This window comes from Mauremys reevesii, linkage group 7 (genome assembly GCF_016161935.1).
Source record: "Mauremys reevesii isolate NIE-2019 linkage group 7, ASM1616193v1, whole genome shotgun sequence".
Taxonomy (NCBI): Eukaryota; Metazoa; Chordata; order Testudines; family Geoemydidae; genus Mauremys; species Mauremys reevesii.
In genome coordinates, this window is record NC_052629.1 from 66,618,634 (window position 1) to 66,637,988 (window position 19,355).

Below are 19,355 nucleotides of genomic sequence, written 5' to 3' on the forward strand. Positions count from 1 at the left end.
AACAGCTGTGTGTAAGATTTAATTTCATATATTTGGATGAAAAGACACCTGTCTGTGCAGCATGGACATCAACTGTCATGTCAGCAGCAGATCGCTAGTTCCCTGCTCAGGTCTCCCCTAGGTGTATAGCTTGGAATAATCAAGCAGGACTGAAGCCGATTCAGGGGAACTAAGCAAAAACATCTGCCTGGAAGGCAGAATGGGACAGAACTCCCCTGTCTTTTCACTGAAGGCCAGTTTGTAACCCACATTGGGCATCTTATCTTTGATTTTATGCTTGGGGGGGTAATGTTTTGGTATAATCGCTGCACATTAATGCTCAAGGATAAAGTCTTGGAGACAATATTCACTTACTGAAAACTGGGGGTTCTGTTACTGGAGCGGCTGCCTCACTCCTCTAGCTCCCGGGCCTTTACGGGGAGAAGGTGCACTTTTGCTTTCTCTTACCGAGTCAATCTGTGAGAGGAGGTACACCGATCTCAGAAGCACACAGCCATCTTCCTCTTCCCCTTTCAGCTGCAGCAACTGCCCCACGGCCAGCCGAGCGTCCTCTAGCATCACAACAGTAGATTTCAGTTCCATTAAGGAAGCTGACAACATTGTACTTAGCAACTCTTAGTGCACTGGGTGAAACTAGCAAAGCTACATTAACTAGGGGCATGACCCAAAGCCCACTGACCTCAGTGGAAGGACTTTAATGGGCTTGGGATGGGGCACCAAGTGAGCAGTTAGGTCATGCAAATTAGTTGGTTCGTGGAGTTTACAACCTCCCCTGGCAATGCCAGCGTAGTTCATAAGCTCTGCCAGCCAAATCGTTCAAGGAATTTACAGTGGTCACTGGGAAAGCAACGCAAGGCTCACGATCTTTTGTTTTTATTTTTAAGACAGAACAAACATTTAAGAAATAAAATGCTAAGAGTTATTACAATCGTCCCCGGGTAGATCAGAAAACAAGGAATGCAAATGGCTCAAAGCAAGTTAACTTGGCTCAGATGGGGCCAGGGCCACAGCTGGTGTAAATCAGTGACACTCTATCGAAGTCAATGACAGTTTAAACCAGCTCAAGATCCGACTTATTACAGTTTCCCCACCTTTCCTTAAATGCATAGCATAATACATTACAGCTGATGGTTAAATTTGGATCACAAAACTCACAAGATTGAGCACATCCCAGGCCATGTGCCCTCTGGCTATTACCTGCAGGTTTGCCATTTAGCTTCTTCTTGATTTCTTTGGTCAGAAGTTTGGAAACCTCACTTGCTAAAAAGTGAATGTTGGGGAAAGAGACTATCCCAGCAGACTCGTCCCAGGCCTGAAATACAGAAAATGAGAGCAACTGTTTAGGTGTTGCTGATGCAGGATGTCTGTGTGGATGGAGAAGCACTTGGACCCAGTGGGGAGAGCTGAAATTGGCCAAACCGGGGTTTTTAGCCAATCCCACCAGGATAATTCCTCAAGCAACATTTGCCAGACTGAAACTGCAGGACTCTAAAGTTAGAAACAAGGTTCAACAACATACTTGGAATAATTTAAGGAACTGGTGAGCATTTGCATACACCACTGCTCCCTACTGGATAGAACTGGAATTGCTCAACTATGTCTCATAGGTCCTATACTGCTCACTGCCAACAGTATTTGTAATTTGTGTTGAGTAGCACCCAAAACGCACTAGCCATTTTCCAAACACATAAGACACATTCCCTGCCCTGGGGAGTTTACATTTAGAACTGTTTGAAAAATTTTGAACAAAACATTTTCCTATTGGAAAATGGGATTTCAGTTAAGTCTTCCAAAGGAAGAGAGAGGTTTTGGTGGCATTTTCTGTCGAGAAAATCTAAATAAAACATTTTGTGTCCATCAAAGTCCTAGGCACTGTGTCAGCTCAGGCACAAAGAAACCACAGAGGGAGCCAGTACTACAACTCCCATGAGGCACTGCAGCAGGGCAGATTGACTCAGAGATAATGTTCACCCGAAACAAAACGTTGAGTTTCAGGTTGACAGACTGAAATGTTTTGATTCAGGAACAGCGACATTTTGTTTGGATTGAAACCAGCAAAACTCGACATTTCCAGATCAAAAGGTTTTTTGGAAGGTTTCAACATTTCAACCCTGTCCTAATTTGGGATGAAAACAAATACTGAAATATCAGAAATTCCTGCAGGATGGAAATGCTGTTTTTCAACCAGCTCTGCTTACAGTCTACAAGGAAACAAAACAAAGGGCGGAGAAAGGGACAGGACAACTGTTCTCCTCTGGCTCATTAGGTAGTAGGCTGTGCTTTTGGACTAGGATCTTGAGTTTGATGTCCCTTATGTCTATGAAGTTCAGAGGTCATAGTAGGCAGCACAGCAGCAATTGAAATTCCTAGCTGGGTAGGGTTTAGCTATAATAATGTAAAACTGGAGGGTCACACGCTTCATTGCAGCTGAGCCATATGCCCTGCCAGGCCCTCACCCCAAGTGTGAACAGTTCCCTCACTCACCCACTCTGGTCAGAAAATTTTCCTGGAAGTCAGACTTTTCCGGTTTTCCCAATTCTCACCAAAACCAATAGGATGCCTAGAACTTACCACTCCACACTGGAACCTGTGCAGGATATCATCAAACAATTACAACCCATACTCAGTGGGGACCCCATCCTGAAAAATCTTTCCTGAACTCCCTCTTCTGGCCTTCAAACAACCTGCGAACCTCACCAAGCTCCTCATCAGAAGCAAGCTCCCCACACACCAACTGAAAGCAGCACCAGAACCTGCCAGAACAACAGATGTAAAACCTGCAGACTTATCTCTAGTGCTACAATGCTCAACACCCCCACAACACGCCTTTCAAGATCCATAGGTGTTACTGCTCACCTTATAACTTTGAGCCCCGTGGTTAGAGAACTCACCTAGGATATCCATGAGATACATCACATGCATGTGATGTATCTCATCCAGTGCACTAAATGACACAACAACAACTATGTGGGTGAAACCAGACAATCACTATGCTCTAGAATTAACTCACACAGGGAAGAGACAAAAACACCATATCACCTGTTGGTGAACACTTATCACAAAACAATCACTCTGTATCTGACCTTTCAGTCCTCATTCTTAAAGGAAACCTGCACAACACTTTAAAAAGATAAGCCTAGGAGCTTCAATTCATAACTTTGCTAGACACTAAAAATCCTGGTCTTAATAAAGATACTGGATTTATGGTTTATTACAATCATCTGTAACCCACTAACCCCCTTTTTTGTCCTATAACTACAGGGGTCTTAACATGCCACTTTGCCTTGAATGGTCCCGTAGAACAGTGGTGGGCAAAGTTTTCTAGTCATGCTCCCCCTTACCATTCACAGCATTTGTCACGACTCCCCTCCACTACCTGTAATATGAAACTAGTTTTTTGCAAGTTGGTGGAAGGAACGAAAAATGTATTTTTATTACTAAATTTATAAGAGTAGGTAAAGGTTATTAGGAAGTAGTAAACACAAAAGTATCACAAACTGCAAATGTATGTTTAAAAAATTTCAAATGAAAAAAAAAGTAACCACTCATATTAACTGTTCCTTCTTCAGTGAAACGGATGGGCCTGCATTTCTGAGACAATAACATCCATTCTCGGCTTTATCTCAGAAACTGCTACTCTGAGATCATTATCCACCTGCAGTCGTGAGCCCTGTTTGGGCTTGATTGCCACCAGCTTGGCAAAGGTACTCTCACATAGGTTTGTGGACGTGAATGGCAAGAGCACTTCCATGGCAATTGCGGAGAGTCCTGGATATTCCTTTTTCACAGAGAGCCAAAAGCGTCTCAGCGCTTTTCCTTTGCATTCCATCGACTGGGTGCGATCACTTGACAACTCTGACTCCATTTCTTGTTCAGCAAGAGGGAGATGTGTAGCTGCAAAACCTGTGCAAAAAGGGTTTCTAATCCAATCCACATCCTCTGCTAGCAATCCATGAAACTTCTCCGATAACTCAAGGGAGATTTTTCAGGTGTTTGGAAACAACTTAATCAGTCTGCTTGCGGTCAAGTTGAAATTCTGTGTTAGTCTTTAAGGTGCCACAAGTACTCCTGTTTTTTTTGTGTGGGGAGAGGTGTCCCAATCAGGAGATGTGGACTCTCCCTAAGAGTCTCACATCTGGTTTAACCTGTTCCTCCCTATTGCTCAACAATAGAGCTATATGGGCTCTGTTAGAAGTCTTTGTTATTTTAAGTGATTAAAAGAGCTGACAATCACTTGTGGTAGGACAGTGTCTCTGCCCCATCTAAGAGCTAAAAATCACTAAGAGCTGGGTGGAACCTCAAGGGACTGACCTGCAGAGGTCCCAGCAGAGACACAGGTGGCAGAAGGTGACCAATGAGTGGAACAGTGCTGGTGAGATGACGAGCGGCACGGTGGCTGGCAGGGCAGCTGACAGAAAGGAACCACAGCTGGCGGGGCAGCCAGCCAGAGCAAGTGCTTAATGGCAGAGCAAGCAAGGTGCCTTCTTCCCCAGGTGGGAGGTGAACTCACACAGAGCGTGGCTACACTTACAAATTTGCAGCACTGCAGCAGGGTGTGAAAACACACCCTCTCCAGCGCTGCAAATTGCGGCGCTGCAAAGCGCCAGTGTGGTCAAAGCCCCAGCGCTGGGAGCGCGGCTCCCAGCGCTGTCCGTTATTCCCCACAGGGAGGTGGAGTACGGACAGCGCTGGGAGAGCTTTCTCCCAGCGCTGGCGCTTTGACTACACTTAGCGCTTCAAAGCGCTGCCACGGCAGCGCTACCGCGGCAGCGCTTTGAAGTGCTAAGTGTAGCCACAGCCACAGCTGCACCTCTGAACTCTGGGTCCTCACTGACCAAGGACAACCACTGTGAGTGGGGTCTGGTGAGGGAGCTGAGAGAGGCACAGTAAAGGAACTTTTAGTTGTAGAACTCAAGAACATGAGGCAGAAGACTCTGCCCCACGCACTCTGGGGGCGGGTGTTCTGCTCACAGGTTTATGTTTATGAATCCTGCTTGTGGCATTTTCCCTAATTAATGTCTGGTGACTTTTCTACATTCAGACTCTATGCTTACGAGTGGGGAAGTATTGCCTCTCAGAGGCACCCGGGGAGGTGTGTAATTTTCCCAGGTTACTGGGTGGGGGCTTGAGCCTGTTCTGTGTTGTATTGTTAAAGAGGAACCCTTAGATATTGAACCCAGCCCTGGCTGCTGCCAGCTCCACCTGGCAGAAGCGTTACAATCATAATGTATCATCTGTACTTTGACAGTTTCATGCTGTCATTTGCTAATACCTCAGAATGCAGAACACATAGCTGTCATTGCTCATGATTGACAAGAGTCCATGAGAATCCCAGTTTTATATATTTATCTTGATATTTTCTTAAGTTAAAACTTAAATGTTCTTTGATATAACTTTTCACAGCACACTTACTAGTGCTAACACTTGTTGAAGGTTCACATACAAGTTCAGCTGCATTACCCTCCATATCAGTGGGTTGTTGGGTTTGTTTTTTTTAACTTTTATTGGAGTAACGTTAGTATCTGATGAGGAATCAGAAACACTGCAGCATTTACTATTACCATCCACAACCAACTTATCCATTTTGTTTGAAAAAGATCAAACTAACTTTTAGGAATCTGTACAATAACCGTGCACTCGATACTGACTATCCCTAGAGTCTTTGCTTGGCACTTTTTATGGCACCAAAATCTGTGCATTGCTGTAGAGCCCTGTGTGGGAATATGTTTTAAATCCTGCTCTGCAAAGAACATTGCCCCAGCCAGCAGTCACCGCTCTCCAGCCACCCGGTTCTGAAGGCAGTGCCGCCACCAGCAGCATCGCAGAAATAAGGGTGGCAAGGTGGCGCTAGTTAAGTCTGCTGTGAAAAGTGATATTAACAAAGGCTATGGCTACACTTGCACTTCAAAGCGCTAAGGCTTTGGCTACACTTGTACTTCAAAGCGCTGCCACCGCAGCGCTTTGAAGCGCTAAGTGTAGTCAAAGCGCCAGCGCTGGGAGAGCCAGCGCTGTCCGTACTCCACCTCCCTGTGGGGAATAACGTACAGCGCTGGGAGCCGCGCTCCCAGCGCTGGGGCTTTGACCACACTGGCGCTTTGCAGCACCGCAATTTGCAGCGCTGGAGAGGGTGTGTTTTCACACCCTGCTGCAGCGCTGCAAATTTGCAAGTGTAGCCATGGCCAAAGTTTCTTTGTGCCCCCCACAGAGAACCTCTTGCACCCCCCCCCCTTTGCATGCCACTGCCTTAGAATAGGTGCTAACTACTTATGCTAAAACTATCTGTTTGATCTTGTACTTAGCTGTGATACCTTTCCCACACCGGAAGAAGACCCCCTGTGTAGCTCAAAAGCCTGTCTCTCTCACCAACAGAAGTTGGTCCAATAAAAGATATTACCTCACCCACCTTGTCTCTCTAGAACAGGGGTTGGGAACCTTTCAGAAGTGCTGTGCCAAGTCTTCGTTTATTCACTCTGATTTAAGGTTTCGCGTGCCACTAATACATTTTAACATTTTTAGAAGGTCTCTCTCTATAAGTTTATAAACTATTGTTGTATGTAAAATAAACAAGTTTTTCAAAATGTTTAAGAAGCCTCATTTAAAATTAAATTAAAATGCAGATCTTATCAGTTTAGTGCAGTGGTTCACCTTGCACCCCCAGCCCTTGCACATCGGTTCATTGAGGGGCAAATTCCAACGAGCCTTTATAGACCCCAGGGGCCAGCCTTCTCAGGGGCCAGCCGTGCCCAGGGGCTGCTCCCCAGACCAGGTTCCCTCCTCCCCACCCCCTGAACAGTGCACAGCCCCCCCACAAGCCCTCCCCACCCCACCCAGGTGGCCCCCACCCCGAGTCTACTCACTGGCTTTGCCGGGCTTGGGCCACTGCAGTAGCTTGGCAGGGAGGAGCTGCCTTCTGGAGGCACCAGAGAGCCAGAGCATCCCACTTGGGGCAGCAGCAAGCCCCGCCACGGAGGAGTCGATGCAGTGCAGGGGGGCAGCAGCCCTGCCAAGGCAGCAGCACCGCTAGCGGGGAGCAGCTGCATCCCCTCTCCTGCCCAGGCTGTAGCGGATGTATGCAGGCACCAGCCCCCATACAACCCCCGCTCGCCCCTCCCCTAGGGTTACCATATTTCAACAATCAAAAAAGAGGGGAGAACCCTGCCCTAGCCCCACCCCCCATCCACTTCCTCCCACTTCCCACCCCCATTGCCCCCATCAGAACCTCCAACCCCATTGCTCCTTGTCCCCTGACTGCCCCTCCTGGGACCCCTGCCCCTAACTGCCTCCCAGAACCCCACCCCCTACCTGAGCCTCCCTGCTCCTTGTCCCCTGACTGCCCCCTCCTGAGACCCCCACCCTAACTGCCCCCCTACGACCCTACCCCCTACCTGTCCCCTGACTGCCCCAACCCTTATCCACATGCCCGCCCCCAGACAGACCCCTGGGACTCCCATGCCCCACGTGGAGTGCTGAGGCAGCGGGAGGGGGGAAGCTGCAGGAAGGGCAGTGGCAGCTCACACTTCCAAGAGCTGCAGAACCCGAGCATGATAATGGGGGAGCCGGGGAACGCGCCTGCCCAGGCTGTGGCCCAGTTCCCGCCCCCCCGGGGGGCTCCTGCAGTGGATGCATGCGGGCGGCGATCCCCGTGCGCCCCCCAGCTCCCCTCTCACCGTGCTCGGGCTCTGCGGCTCCCAAGAGTGTAAGCCACTGCCCCTCCTGCAGCAGGCTCAGGGCCCCGCGCCCTAGTGGCTCACACTCCCAGGAGCCGCAGAACCCGAGCACGGTGAGGGGGAGCCGGGGTGGGGGGTGCGCCTGCTGCCAGTCTGGGGTCCCGGCCGCCAGCTCTGCTCAGCCTCTGCCAGCCTGGGGTTCCGTTCACTCAGCCAGTAGCGGGCTGAGTGGGGCCAGTGGCCGAGACCCTGGCTGGCAGCCACATGCCAGGCAAAATTGGCTCGCGTGCCAAAGGTGGCACACGTGCCATAGGTTGCCGACCCCTGCTCTAGAACGTTCCCTGGAATTTTGGAATTGATCGGATGCAGTTTTCACATTAGACAGACAGACAGAGAAACGCCATCAAGTTGAGCATAGGGCCTTATTTCACTCAGCTGACAAACTGATTCTTTGGTACAACTTAAATCCGACTAAAGGAAATAGTTCATTTCTGAAGTGTTGAAATAATGACAACAGACACTTACAGCCCAGGGTCTGCAACCACTCCACAAAGCATCACAAGCATCTCTGAGCCAGGGTATTGTCTCACAATTACAGATGTGGGGACTGGCAAGGAGAAGACACCACCAAGAATACATGACCTGCCCAAGGCTGGATAGTGAGTTAGTGGCACAGCTGGCAACAAAATCCAGAAGCCTTGATCTCCCATTCCCTGATCTGCTTGTTAGATAGTGTGGCTTAGTGAAGAGAGCACTGGAGTAGGACTCGGGTTCTATTTCCAGGCCTGCTGGGTCAAGGTGGGCAATTTTCCTAACTGTACAATGGAGAGAAGGATACCAGGTATTATTATTAAAAAATTTTTCATCAAATTGTGGAGTGGAAGAAGTGCCATTTTATTCATTTTACCCATTCTAAATGGCTGCTTAATGGATGGTTTTCCATTGCGCTGACCGAGTAGATCATTAACCATTTTTATCCACATAACAGGTTTCCTAACTGAGACTTATAAAACTGTTTCTTCTCCAAAGCGTCAAAAACAATCTGGACTAAAGCCTTTGCACCAAACCAATGGCTCTGGAGCAGACGGTGCTACTTTCACCCACAATGCATAGTACCCCAACCCCGACTTATTATTTAACATTTCAATTGCAATAGTGACCAACAGCCAGGTTGGGGCCCCATTGTGCTAGCTGTACAAACATATGGTGCATGCCCCAAAGAACTAACAGTCTAAAAGATAAGACTAAAGGGCTGCATGAGCCAAACAAGTGAAGGAGACAAGGTAACAAAAATACCAAGACATTTGCAATTCCTACCCAGTCAGGAGCAGACATCGCAAACTGCAAGCCCCTATGCAATATGAGCAAGAGTATGGCAATCTGTCTCTGTTTCCTAGGATCCGGTCTTTATCTGCAGTGTAACCCACTGACTGCAAAGCCACTGTTTTCACAGAACAGAAGCTCCCTGAGCACAGAGCTTCAGCATACCTGCAAGTGAAATGTGCAGAAGGCAATGCAGGGAGACCATCCAGGCTTCTCCTTCTGCTTCACTGGAAGAGAAATTCCTCTGTATCTAAGTTCATTATAAGTTGTCCTGACTGTGTACATTCTTGTTACAAATGAGCAGAGTGTGATTGCATTGTGCCCCTACCAATTCAGTTTTTAACCCAATCAATAATATTAATACACCTCTACACCGATATAACTCTGTCCTCGGGAGCCAAAAAAATCTTACCGTGTTATAGGTAAAACCGTGTTATATCGAACTTGCTTTGATCCGCCAGAGTGGGCAGCCCTTCCCCCCCGGAGCACTGCTTTACCGCATTATATCCAAATTTGTGTTATATCAGGTCGCATTATATCAGGGTAGAGGTGTGTGTGTGTGTATATAAGTGTCAAGCCAACTTAAAATAATGTTCTTGTAACTGAGAACCTGTGCTGTAGATATTTGGTCATATACTGCCCCACCACTACCTTGCATAGTGGTGGGGATCATTCAGCAGGGCAAATGGAACTGCAAGAAATCCATGGGAGCATTTACTGAGATGTAATGGTTATCTCCATGGTGCGTACCCTTGCCACTTCAGGGTGACAACAGGAATAGATCTCTGATCTTCCTGCTCTAAAAGCACAAGCCCCTACCACTTAGGAGAAGACTCACTAGCCGCTAACAGAACAGGGCCCAGGTCACAGAGCTGTGCAGTTCCAGCAATGGTACAATCACAGCTTCATCGTAACACAGTGCTAGTGCAAAAACCTTGCTGAAAGGCCACTTCACTCCCAATGTGCACTCCAAGAGAGGAGTTGGATTCAATGGCTAAACATTGGCCACTCTCCCAACTCTGGATATTCTGTCTCCCCAGACCCCGTGGTGAGCAGGTGTCATGCCCAACTTGTTCCCAGACTTGAAGGTCAAACCGACTCCCTTCCTTTACTGGTAACTCATATAACAAACCTCAGCCTGAGCTCTCTCACCAAACCTGGCTATTCCTCAGGTTTCTTTCCTATGGCACCTCCCGGTCTCTGTAGCATTTGCCATGCCCAGCTCTCCTGTCTTGCTAGCACAAACATGCTGCACCTGCCTCAGTGAGTCAACAAAATGCACTCGGCAATTTTACACAGGGTTCTAACTCTACTAACAAGGTAGCTCAACAGAAGAGCCTTGGTTTCCTATGCAGGATCATAGACCTTGTCACACTTCCATTGGGGAGGACTTAATGTTTCTCTGGAGCATCAGCTCCTGCCCAGTGCTGGAGGGCAGGATAGGAGATCTTAGACTCATAGACTTTAAGATCAGAAGGGACCATTATGATCATCTAGTCTGACCTCCTGCACAAAGCAGGCCACAGAATCTCACCCATCCACTTCTATAACAAAGCCCTAACCTATGTCTGAGTTACTGAAGTCTTCAAATTGTGGTTTGAAGACCTCAAGCTGCAGAGAATCCTCCAGCAAGTGACCCATGCCCCATGCTGCAGAGGAAGGCGAAAAACCTCCAGGGCCTCTGCCAATCTGCCCCGGAGGAAAATTCCTTCCCGACCCCAAATATGGCAATCAGTTAAACCCTGAGCATGTGGGCAAGACTCACCCGCCAGCACCCAGGAAAGAATTATTTGCAGTAACTCAGATTCCATCCCATCTAACATCCCATCACAGACCACTCGGCATACTTACCTGCTGATAATCAAAGATCAATTGCCAAATTAATTGCCAAAATTATGCTATCCCATCATACCATCCCTTCCATAAACTTATCAAGCTTAGTCTTAAAGCCAGATATGTCTTTTGCCCCCTCTACTCCCCTTGGAAGGCTGTTCCAGAACTTCACTCCTCTAATGGTTAGAAACCTTCATCTAATTTCAAGTCTAAACTTCCTAGTGTCCAGTTTATACCCATTTGTTCTTGTGTCCACATTTACTAAGCTTAAATAATTCCTCTCCCTCCCTAATATTAATCCCTCTGATATATTTATAAAGAGCCATCATATCCCCCCTCAACCTTCTTTTGGTTAGGCTAAACAAGCCAAGCTCTTTGAGTCTCCTTTCATAAGACAGGTTTTCCATTACTCGGATCATCCTAGTAGCCCATATCTGAACCTGTTCCAGTTTGAATTCATCTTTCTTAAACATGGGAGACCAGAACTGCACACAGTATTCCAGATGAGGTCTCCCCAGTGCCTTATATAACGGTACTAACACCTCCTTATCTTTGCTGGAAATACCTCGCCTGATGCATCCTAAAACTGCATTAGCTTTTTTAACGGCCATATCACAATGGCGGCTCATAGTCATCCTGTGATCAACCAATACTCCGAGGTCCTTCTCCTCCTCTGTTACTTCCAACTGATGTGTCCCCAATTTATAACTAAAATTCTTATTATTAATCCCTAAATGCATGACCTTGCAGTTTTCACTATTGAATTTCATCCTATTACTATTACTCCAGTTTACAAGGTCATCCAGATCTACTTGTATGATATCCCGGTCCTTCTCTGTGTCAGCAATATCTCCCAGCTTTGTGTCATCCGCAAACTTTATTAGCACATTCCCGCTTTTTGTGCCAAAGTCAGTAATAAAAAGTTTAAATAAGATTGGTCCCAAAACTGATCCCTGAGGAACTCCACTAGTAACCTCCTTCCAGCCTGACAGTTCACCCTTCAGTACGACCCATTGTAGTCTCCCCTTTAACCAGTTCCTTATCCACCTTTCAATTTTCATATTGATCCCCATCTTTTCCAATTTAACTAATAATTCCCCATGTGGAACCATGTCAAATGCCTTACTGAAATCGAGGTAAATTAGATCTACTGCATTTCCTTTGTCTAAATAATCTGTTACCTTCTCAAAGAAGGAGATCAGGTTGGTTTGGCACGATCTACCTTCTGTAAAACCATGTTGTAATTTGTCCCAGTTACCATTGACCTCAATGTCCTTAACTACTTTCTCCTTCAAATTTTTTTCCAAGACCTTACATACTACAGATGTCAAACTAACAGGCCTATAGTTACTCAGATCACTTTTTTTCCCTTTCTTAAAAATAGGAACTATGTTAGCAATTCTCCAGTCGTACGGTACAACCCCTGATTTTACCGATTCATTAAAAATTCTTGCTAATGGGCTTGTAATTTCATGTGCCAGTTCCTTTAATATTCTTGGATGAAGATTATCTGGGCCCTCCGATTTTGTCCCATTAAGCTGTTCGAGTTTGGCTTCTACCTCAGATGTGGTAATATCTACCTCCATATCCTCATTCCCATTTGTCATCCGTCCATTATCCCTAAGCTCTTCATTAGCCTTATTAAAGACTGAGGCAAAGTATTTATTTAGATATTGGGCCATGCCTAGGTTATCCTTAACCTCCACTCCATCCTCAGTGTTTAGTGGTCCCACTTCTTCTTTCTTTGTTTTCTTCTTATTTATATGGCTATAGAACCTTTTACTATTGGTTTTAATTCCCTTTGCAAGGTCCAACTCTACATGGCTTTTAGCCTTTCTCACTTCATCCCTACATGTTCTGACCTCAATAAGGTAGCTTTCCTTGCTAATCCCGCCCATCTTCCACTCCTTGTAGGCTTTCTGCTTTTTCTTAAGCACCTCTCTGAGATGCTTGCTCATCCAGCTTGGTCTACAACTCCTGCCTATGTTTTTTCCCCCCGTTCTTGGGATGCAGGTTTCTGATAGTTTCTGCAACTTTGACTTGAAGTAATCCCAGGCCTCCTCTGCCTTTAGATCCACAAGTTCTTCAGTCCAATCCACTTCCCTAACTAATTTCCTTAATTCTTTAAAGTTAGCCCTTTTGAAGTAAAAAACCCTAGTCCCAGATCTATTTTTCTTTATCCTTCCATCTAGTTTGAACTGAATTAGCTCATGATCACTCAAACCAAGGTTGTCCCCTACAATCATGTCTTCTATGAGATCCTCACTACTCACCAAAACCAAATCTAAAATGGCATCCCCTCTTGTTGGTTCTTCAACTACTTGGTGAAGAAATCCATCAGCTATCACATCCAGAAAAATCTGAGCCCTATTATTGTTACTAGCACTTGTCCTCCAGTCTATATCTGGGAAGTTAAAGTCTCCCATGATCACACAATTCCCATTAGTGTTTACTTCATTAAAAACATTAAAAAGGTCTCTATCCATATCCAAATCAGATCCCGGTGGTCTGTAGCACACCCCAAGCACTATCTCAGGGGAGCTCTAGTAGCTTTCTTTCCCAGTGTGATTTTTGCCCAGACAGACTCCGTCTTATCCATTCCATTCCTGGATCAACAGCCAATCGTATAATAAATCAATAACTCCAACGCTCTCAGTAGCATGAAGAGCCACAGGAGAAGCTGTAGGGGTCGCGCTGTCCTGCCCTGGCTTGGATGTGAGTCACATGCACAATGTGTTCCCACTAACCCCATGAGACCGTAGGCCCGGATGATTCATGGAGCCCCTGTGCTCCGCCTGTGGAGCACCTGTTCCCTCCTCCTGCCTACAGCCATGGGAAATAGAACCAAAACACTACTTAAGTGCAAAGGTTCCAAACATGTAATGGCCATGGAGTGATGCATAGAGGAAGAAAAAGACAAAGAGCGGGAGGAAGGTACTACAAAGGGCAGTCATCTTAATTAGAATGAGGAACTGGGCTTACAAGCCCCCTAGCCACCTCCCGTGGCTGAAAGCCTTACACCATACACAAACTGAGCTGGGATTTTGGTCCCTAAGTACAGGCCAGGGAGGGAGGGAGGATTTCACAAGAAAGGAGAAAAAGGTAAAAATCCTGATTCTCTTCAACGTTAAAGGGTTCGATTCTCTGTGATGCAAATCTGCAGAGTTCTAGGTCATCTGGCCCAGAATGCTCACACTGTCCAAAGTTCTGCTGATTTGTCCCAGGGAACTGGGAAAACCCTTCACTGAAAGCATTGTAATGAACCTATGGCCCCAAGGAGTTCACAGCTCCCTCTCTGGATTGCAGCGTAGCCATTCAAGGTCCTTAGGAATGTAAAGTTCACTATCATTGGGCAGGAATGAGTTCTGGGAATTAATTTTCCCCCAGCAGTCATACTAGGATGTCTGTGGAAAGCAAAAGCACAAGGGGTGTGAATATGGCCAAGGAGACCTTGTTTAAAAATGTGACTGTCTCTGCAGTTCTGAGCATGCATCATGGGGGAAGAGAAACTTTTTCTTCTAGATGTGCTAAAAATTATTTTTTTCGTCATAGCGGTAGATCAAAAATAAACATGACTTCCTGCCTTTCTGAATAGCTCTAAATCCTTAGATTTCTAGCTTTGAGTGTACTTTCAAAAGAACGTCTGCAACAGCAAGCTAGATGGCTAACATCCGCAATCCTTTGAACGTTTCACTCCAAAAAATATCCCTTCCATAGAAGTAATACTGAATAGCAAAGAAGATTTTCTGAAGCTACTATATATAGTCACTACTGGCTCACTCCAGCTTATTTTGTGTTGATTGATTGGGCTGTGAACTGCTGAATAAGGCTGTGTGAAATATTGGCAACTTGATACTTTTTGGGGTTCTTTCCAGGCCTACATTGCTCTGATTGCTTGGTGTCTGAAGCTTTCATGTTTCATTGCAACTTTGTGTTTTTCCTCCCTATCAGTCACAAGAAACTTGCAATGTTTTGCTCCAAAATAGCATCAGTTTGGAGTAACCGTTTTTTCACATGGAAGTGAGTCCATCTTGGGTGAAACCCTCAAGGTTTAAAATTCTGGATTTCAAAGCTTCCTTGAGACAAATCCAACTTTGCATGGAAGTGCTCGAAAACGCTCTTTTTCACGACTGCTGAAACACTGCCTAAACCGTCCTGGGATGGCCTAGAGAGACGCGTCAGGGAGTTTTACAGAACAATTTCACTTCCACAGGTCTCTGGTAGAAGAATCAGGACTCCGCTCCACACAGAGCCCACGAGGAATTACACTTGCTGACCAGGGGCCAGATCGCAACTGCCCCGTGGCCCCTTATTGCCAGCTAGGCTGGTGCACTAGAGCCGGAGGATAAGCAAGTGCCCCACAACCTCCCCTAGGGAATATCCTTGGTCCATTCCTAGAGCCAGCTCCACCAGCTCTGCGCTGCCAGCATTCTGGGATAGGGATGGGGCTGGAGGAGGGAGGGGTGGATCAAGCCAGGAGGCTGAATGGCCGGACATGTACCCCAGGGATTTCTACACCCTTACGGTAGCCCAGAGGGGCCATTCCAGAGGTCAGGGATGCCCTAACCCGTGCCAGGGCCAAACCAGTCCCCAGTCCCTGAGAGCAGGGGTTGTGCAACCAGCTCTTAGCGCCTAATCCCCTAAATTTACTACCACGAGGAGTCTCATGAAGCGACAGAGCCTCCTCGTCCTTGCAGGGGACAGGGTGATGAAGGTGCCTGGGCAGGATTGGGCCCTTGCCGTCTAGAGAAGAGCAGCCACCTCTCCCTGTCCTCTCCACTCTGCTGCCTCACCAGCCTGCCTCTAGGGGTATGTCTACACTGCAGCCATGAGGTGCAATTGCAGCCAGTGCAGACGTACCCATGCAAGCGCTAATCTAGCTAGCTCAGGGGCTAGGGCAACAAAGCCAAAGCAGCTTCACTTCTGATTCCTTTCCCTTCCAACAGATAGTTTCTCCTTCCCTTAACAAGCCTGGATTCCTGGGTGTGTGCCAGCCTAGGCCAGATACTGACTGGGGGCTGTGGCTGGCCAAGCCTACCTAAGGAGTGGGCGTCCCCTAGTCCAGTCGGAGCGCAAAGGGGGAACCCGGAGAGAAGCGCTGCTAGCAAAGGGAGAACAGACACTCAGGGCGAGGTTGTGCCCTCTGCAGGGGTTGTGTGTCACTGCTGCACCATTCCAGGTAACGCATGGGGAAGGGGAGTGGCATGGCACGGCCCAGTCTCTAATGCAGCGGTGGCCAACCTGTGGCTCTGAAGCCACATGCGGCTCTTCAAAAGTTACTATGCGTTTCCTTGTATAGACACCAACTCCGGGGCTGGAGCTACAGGCGCTAACTTTCCAATGTGCCGGGGAGTGCTCACTGCTCAACCCCTGGCTCTGCCACAGGCCCTGTCCCCACTCCACCCCTTCCCTGAGCCTGCAGTGCCCTTGCTCCTCCCCCTCCCCCCTAGAGCCTCCTGCATGCCACAAAACAGCTGATCGGGAGGTGCAGGGAGGGAGGGGGAGGCCCTGATTGGCAGGGCTGCCGGTGAGTGGGAGGTGCCGGGAGCAGGGTAGGGGAGGTGATGTGGGGGCTGCTTACATATTACTGTGCCTCTTTGACAACGTACATTGGTAAAGTCTGGCTCCTTCTCAGGCTCACGTTGGCCACCCCTGCTCTAATGTGTTTAAAAAGCACATGGGCCCTGCCATCAGAAACCAGCCAAGCTGATAAGCGCCTGAGTCAAAGCAGAGTGTCTTTTAAAGGTCAAGGCTGAAATGCTGGTCCCCTTGAAGTCAGTCAGAATTTTTCCATTGACTCAGAGGGGTAAGGGTTTCCCCCCCTACACATACAAAGTCTATTGTAGGCAAGAGGAGGGAAGGTTCCTGAACTTGGGACAGTCACACTTGTATGCGAACAAATCCCCAGGGGAAGGAGAAAGTGGCAGCTGAGTGAGGCTTTTGCTTTTCACCAGATAGAACATTAAACAGGCCTTTGTGCTACATACAGGCACAGTGGGGGAAGCCTCAGGTTTAAACACTTAGGACCGGAGGGGCCGGTGGCTGGTTAAGCAGTACAAAAAAGGAGTGATGGATGAACACAAAATGTTTGCTCATTCATTCATTGGGGCAGATCATTCACTGCTCCTGAGAGTTCAGACAGCGGACGTTTTACTGGTGAAATACCGGCCAAACCCAAAAGAGTCATGGATTTTATCACAAGCGACTATTGCTCTGAAAACATGGACTGCAAAGGATGTTATTTATTATCTGTCGTGGGCCATGTTGTACCTGACAGGCACAGGCCTGAGTTAGGGGATGGCCAGACCTGGAGGTGGGGGAGCTTAGGTGTGGATTTCACAGTCCTTCCCAGAGCACAGAATCAGAGCAATGCAGAGCTGGAAGGGACCCAAAAAGTCATCAAGTCCAGGCTGATGACTTTGCCGAGGCAGGGCTAAATAAACCTGGACCATCCCTTACAAGTGTTTGTCCAGCCTCTTCTTAATCCCCAATGATGGGGATTCCACAATTTCCTTAGAAGCCTGTTCCAGAGCTCAACTACTCTTAGAGTTAGGAAAAGCTTTCTAATATCTGACCTAAAACTCCCTTGCTGCAGATTAAGCCCATTACTTGTTGGCCTAACTTCAGTGGACAAGGAGAACCATTGATCACTATCTTTATAACAGCCCTTAACATGTTTGAAAACTTGTCAGGTCCCCCCGGCAGCCTTCTTTTCTTAGGACTAAATACAGCCAATTTTTTTGACCTCTCTCTCCATATTAGGTTTTCTAAACCTTCTATCATTTGTGTCGCTCTCCTCTGGACTCTCCAATTTGTCCACATCTTTCCTAAAAGGTGGCACCCAGAACTGGACACAGCACTCCAGTGGGGACCTCACCAATGCTGAGTGAAACAGGACAATTACCTCCTGTGTCTTACATACAGCACTCCTGTTAGTTAATACATCCCAGAGTGATATTAGCCTTTTTCGCAGCTGCATCACCTTGTTGACTCACATTTCATTTTTGATGCACTAGAAGCTCCAGCTCCTTTTCAGCAGTACTGCCACCTAGACAGTTATTCCCCGTTTTGTAGTTGTGCATTTGATTTTTCCTTCCTAAGTGAAGTACTTTGCACTTGTCTTTATTGAATTTCATCTTGTTGATTTCAGACCAATTCTCTAATTTGTCAAGGTGGTTTTGAATTTCAATCCTGTCCTCCAAAGTGCTTGCAACCTCTCCCAGCTTGGTGTCATCGGCAAATTTTATAAACATACTCCCAACTCCATTATCCAAATGGATTAACAAAACTATTTAATACCAGACCCAGGACCGACCCCTGGAGGGACCCCATTACATACACCCTCCCAGTCTGACAGTAAACCATTGATCACTACTGTTTGAATATGGTCTCTCAATCAGCTGTGCACCCACCTTATAGCAATTTCATCTAGACCACATTTCCCTGAGAATGTCATGTGGGATTGTATCAAAAGCCTTAATAAGAAATGAAGATACATCACATCTTCTGCTTCCCCCCATCCACTAGGCCAGTAACCCCATCAAACAGGAAGTTAGGTTGGTTTAGTACAATTTTTTCTTAGCAAATCCATGCTGGCTATTCCTTATAACCTTATCCCCCAGATTGTTTAATAATTTGTCCCGGTATCTTTCCAGGTATCAAAGGTAGGCTGATTGGTCTATAATTCCCATGTCCTCTTTTTAAAGACAGGCATTATGTTTGCCCTTCTCTAGTCCTCTATGACCTCACCCATCCTCCTGGAGTTATTGAAGATAGCTACTCAGAAGTAATCTGTCACCATTCAACTTTTTAGTGAAGACAAACATAATAGGCACTAACCCCACAGCCTTCTTGATGTCATAAGTTATTAGCTCTCCTTCCCCACTAAGTAGGGGAACTACACTTTCCTTCCTTTTCTCTTGCTCCCAATGTATTAAAAGAACCTCTTTTTATTGCATTTTATGTCCCTTGCCAGGTGTAATTGATTTTGTGCCTCCCAGCATACATGGTGCACTATGCTCCCACTCCCTGCCTTTTCCCAACTCCTTTGGGGCCATTTGGCCCCCGGGGGGCAATTTGCATACAGCAATCTGTGCAGCTATGCAAAAGCTATGAACAGTCCAGACCTATGGCTCCTGCCTGCCTCCCCACCCTCCTGTTGAGAAAGATTGCCTTGACTAGTTGGGGAGCAGAAACAGTGACTTTGGTGACTAATCACACACCATGAATAGCAAAAACTTGCCCCCAAAACAGGGTGTCATCAAAACCAAGAAACTTTTGCAGGAAAATGTCATTGTGGGAGGAGGTGTCTGAATTATGGATCTAAATGTTCTGGCCCATTGCTACTTGGATCTTCAGGAGAAGAGTGACTGTTACATGCTGAGATTTGCAGCTAGATTGAGTTTGAAGCCACAGCATCCTTTATGCAGCCATAACATATTTGAAACTAGGAACAAATTTTCTATCCATCCCACTAGATTCTATTGCCATGCCTACTGCTGTAAGAGCAGAGCTCCTTTCACCACTCTGGCT

General features: G+C 47.0%; 1 protein-coding gene across 12 annotated transcripts in view; it reads right to left on the reverse strand.

Moving 5' to 3' along the window:
- WDFY4 (WDFY family member 4) overlaps positions 1-19,355 on the reverse strand; it is a 251,942-nt gene that overhangs the window by 219,741 nt on the left and 12,846 nt on the right. For all 12 annotated transcript variants that reach the window (XR_005601150.1, XR_005601151.1, XM_039546658.1 and 9 more), the window contains 2 exons: positions 1,198-1,312; positions 448-551 (listed from right to left, as the gene is read on the reverse strand). Coding sequence is in view for 10 of the 12 variants with exons in the window: in XM_039546658.1 (XP_039402592.1) it covers positions 448-551; positions 1,198-1,312 (219 nt within the window). In the remaining 2 variants the exon portion in view is untranslated. The remainder of the gene's footprint in view (positions 1-447; positions 552-1,197; positions 1,313-19,355) is intronic.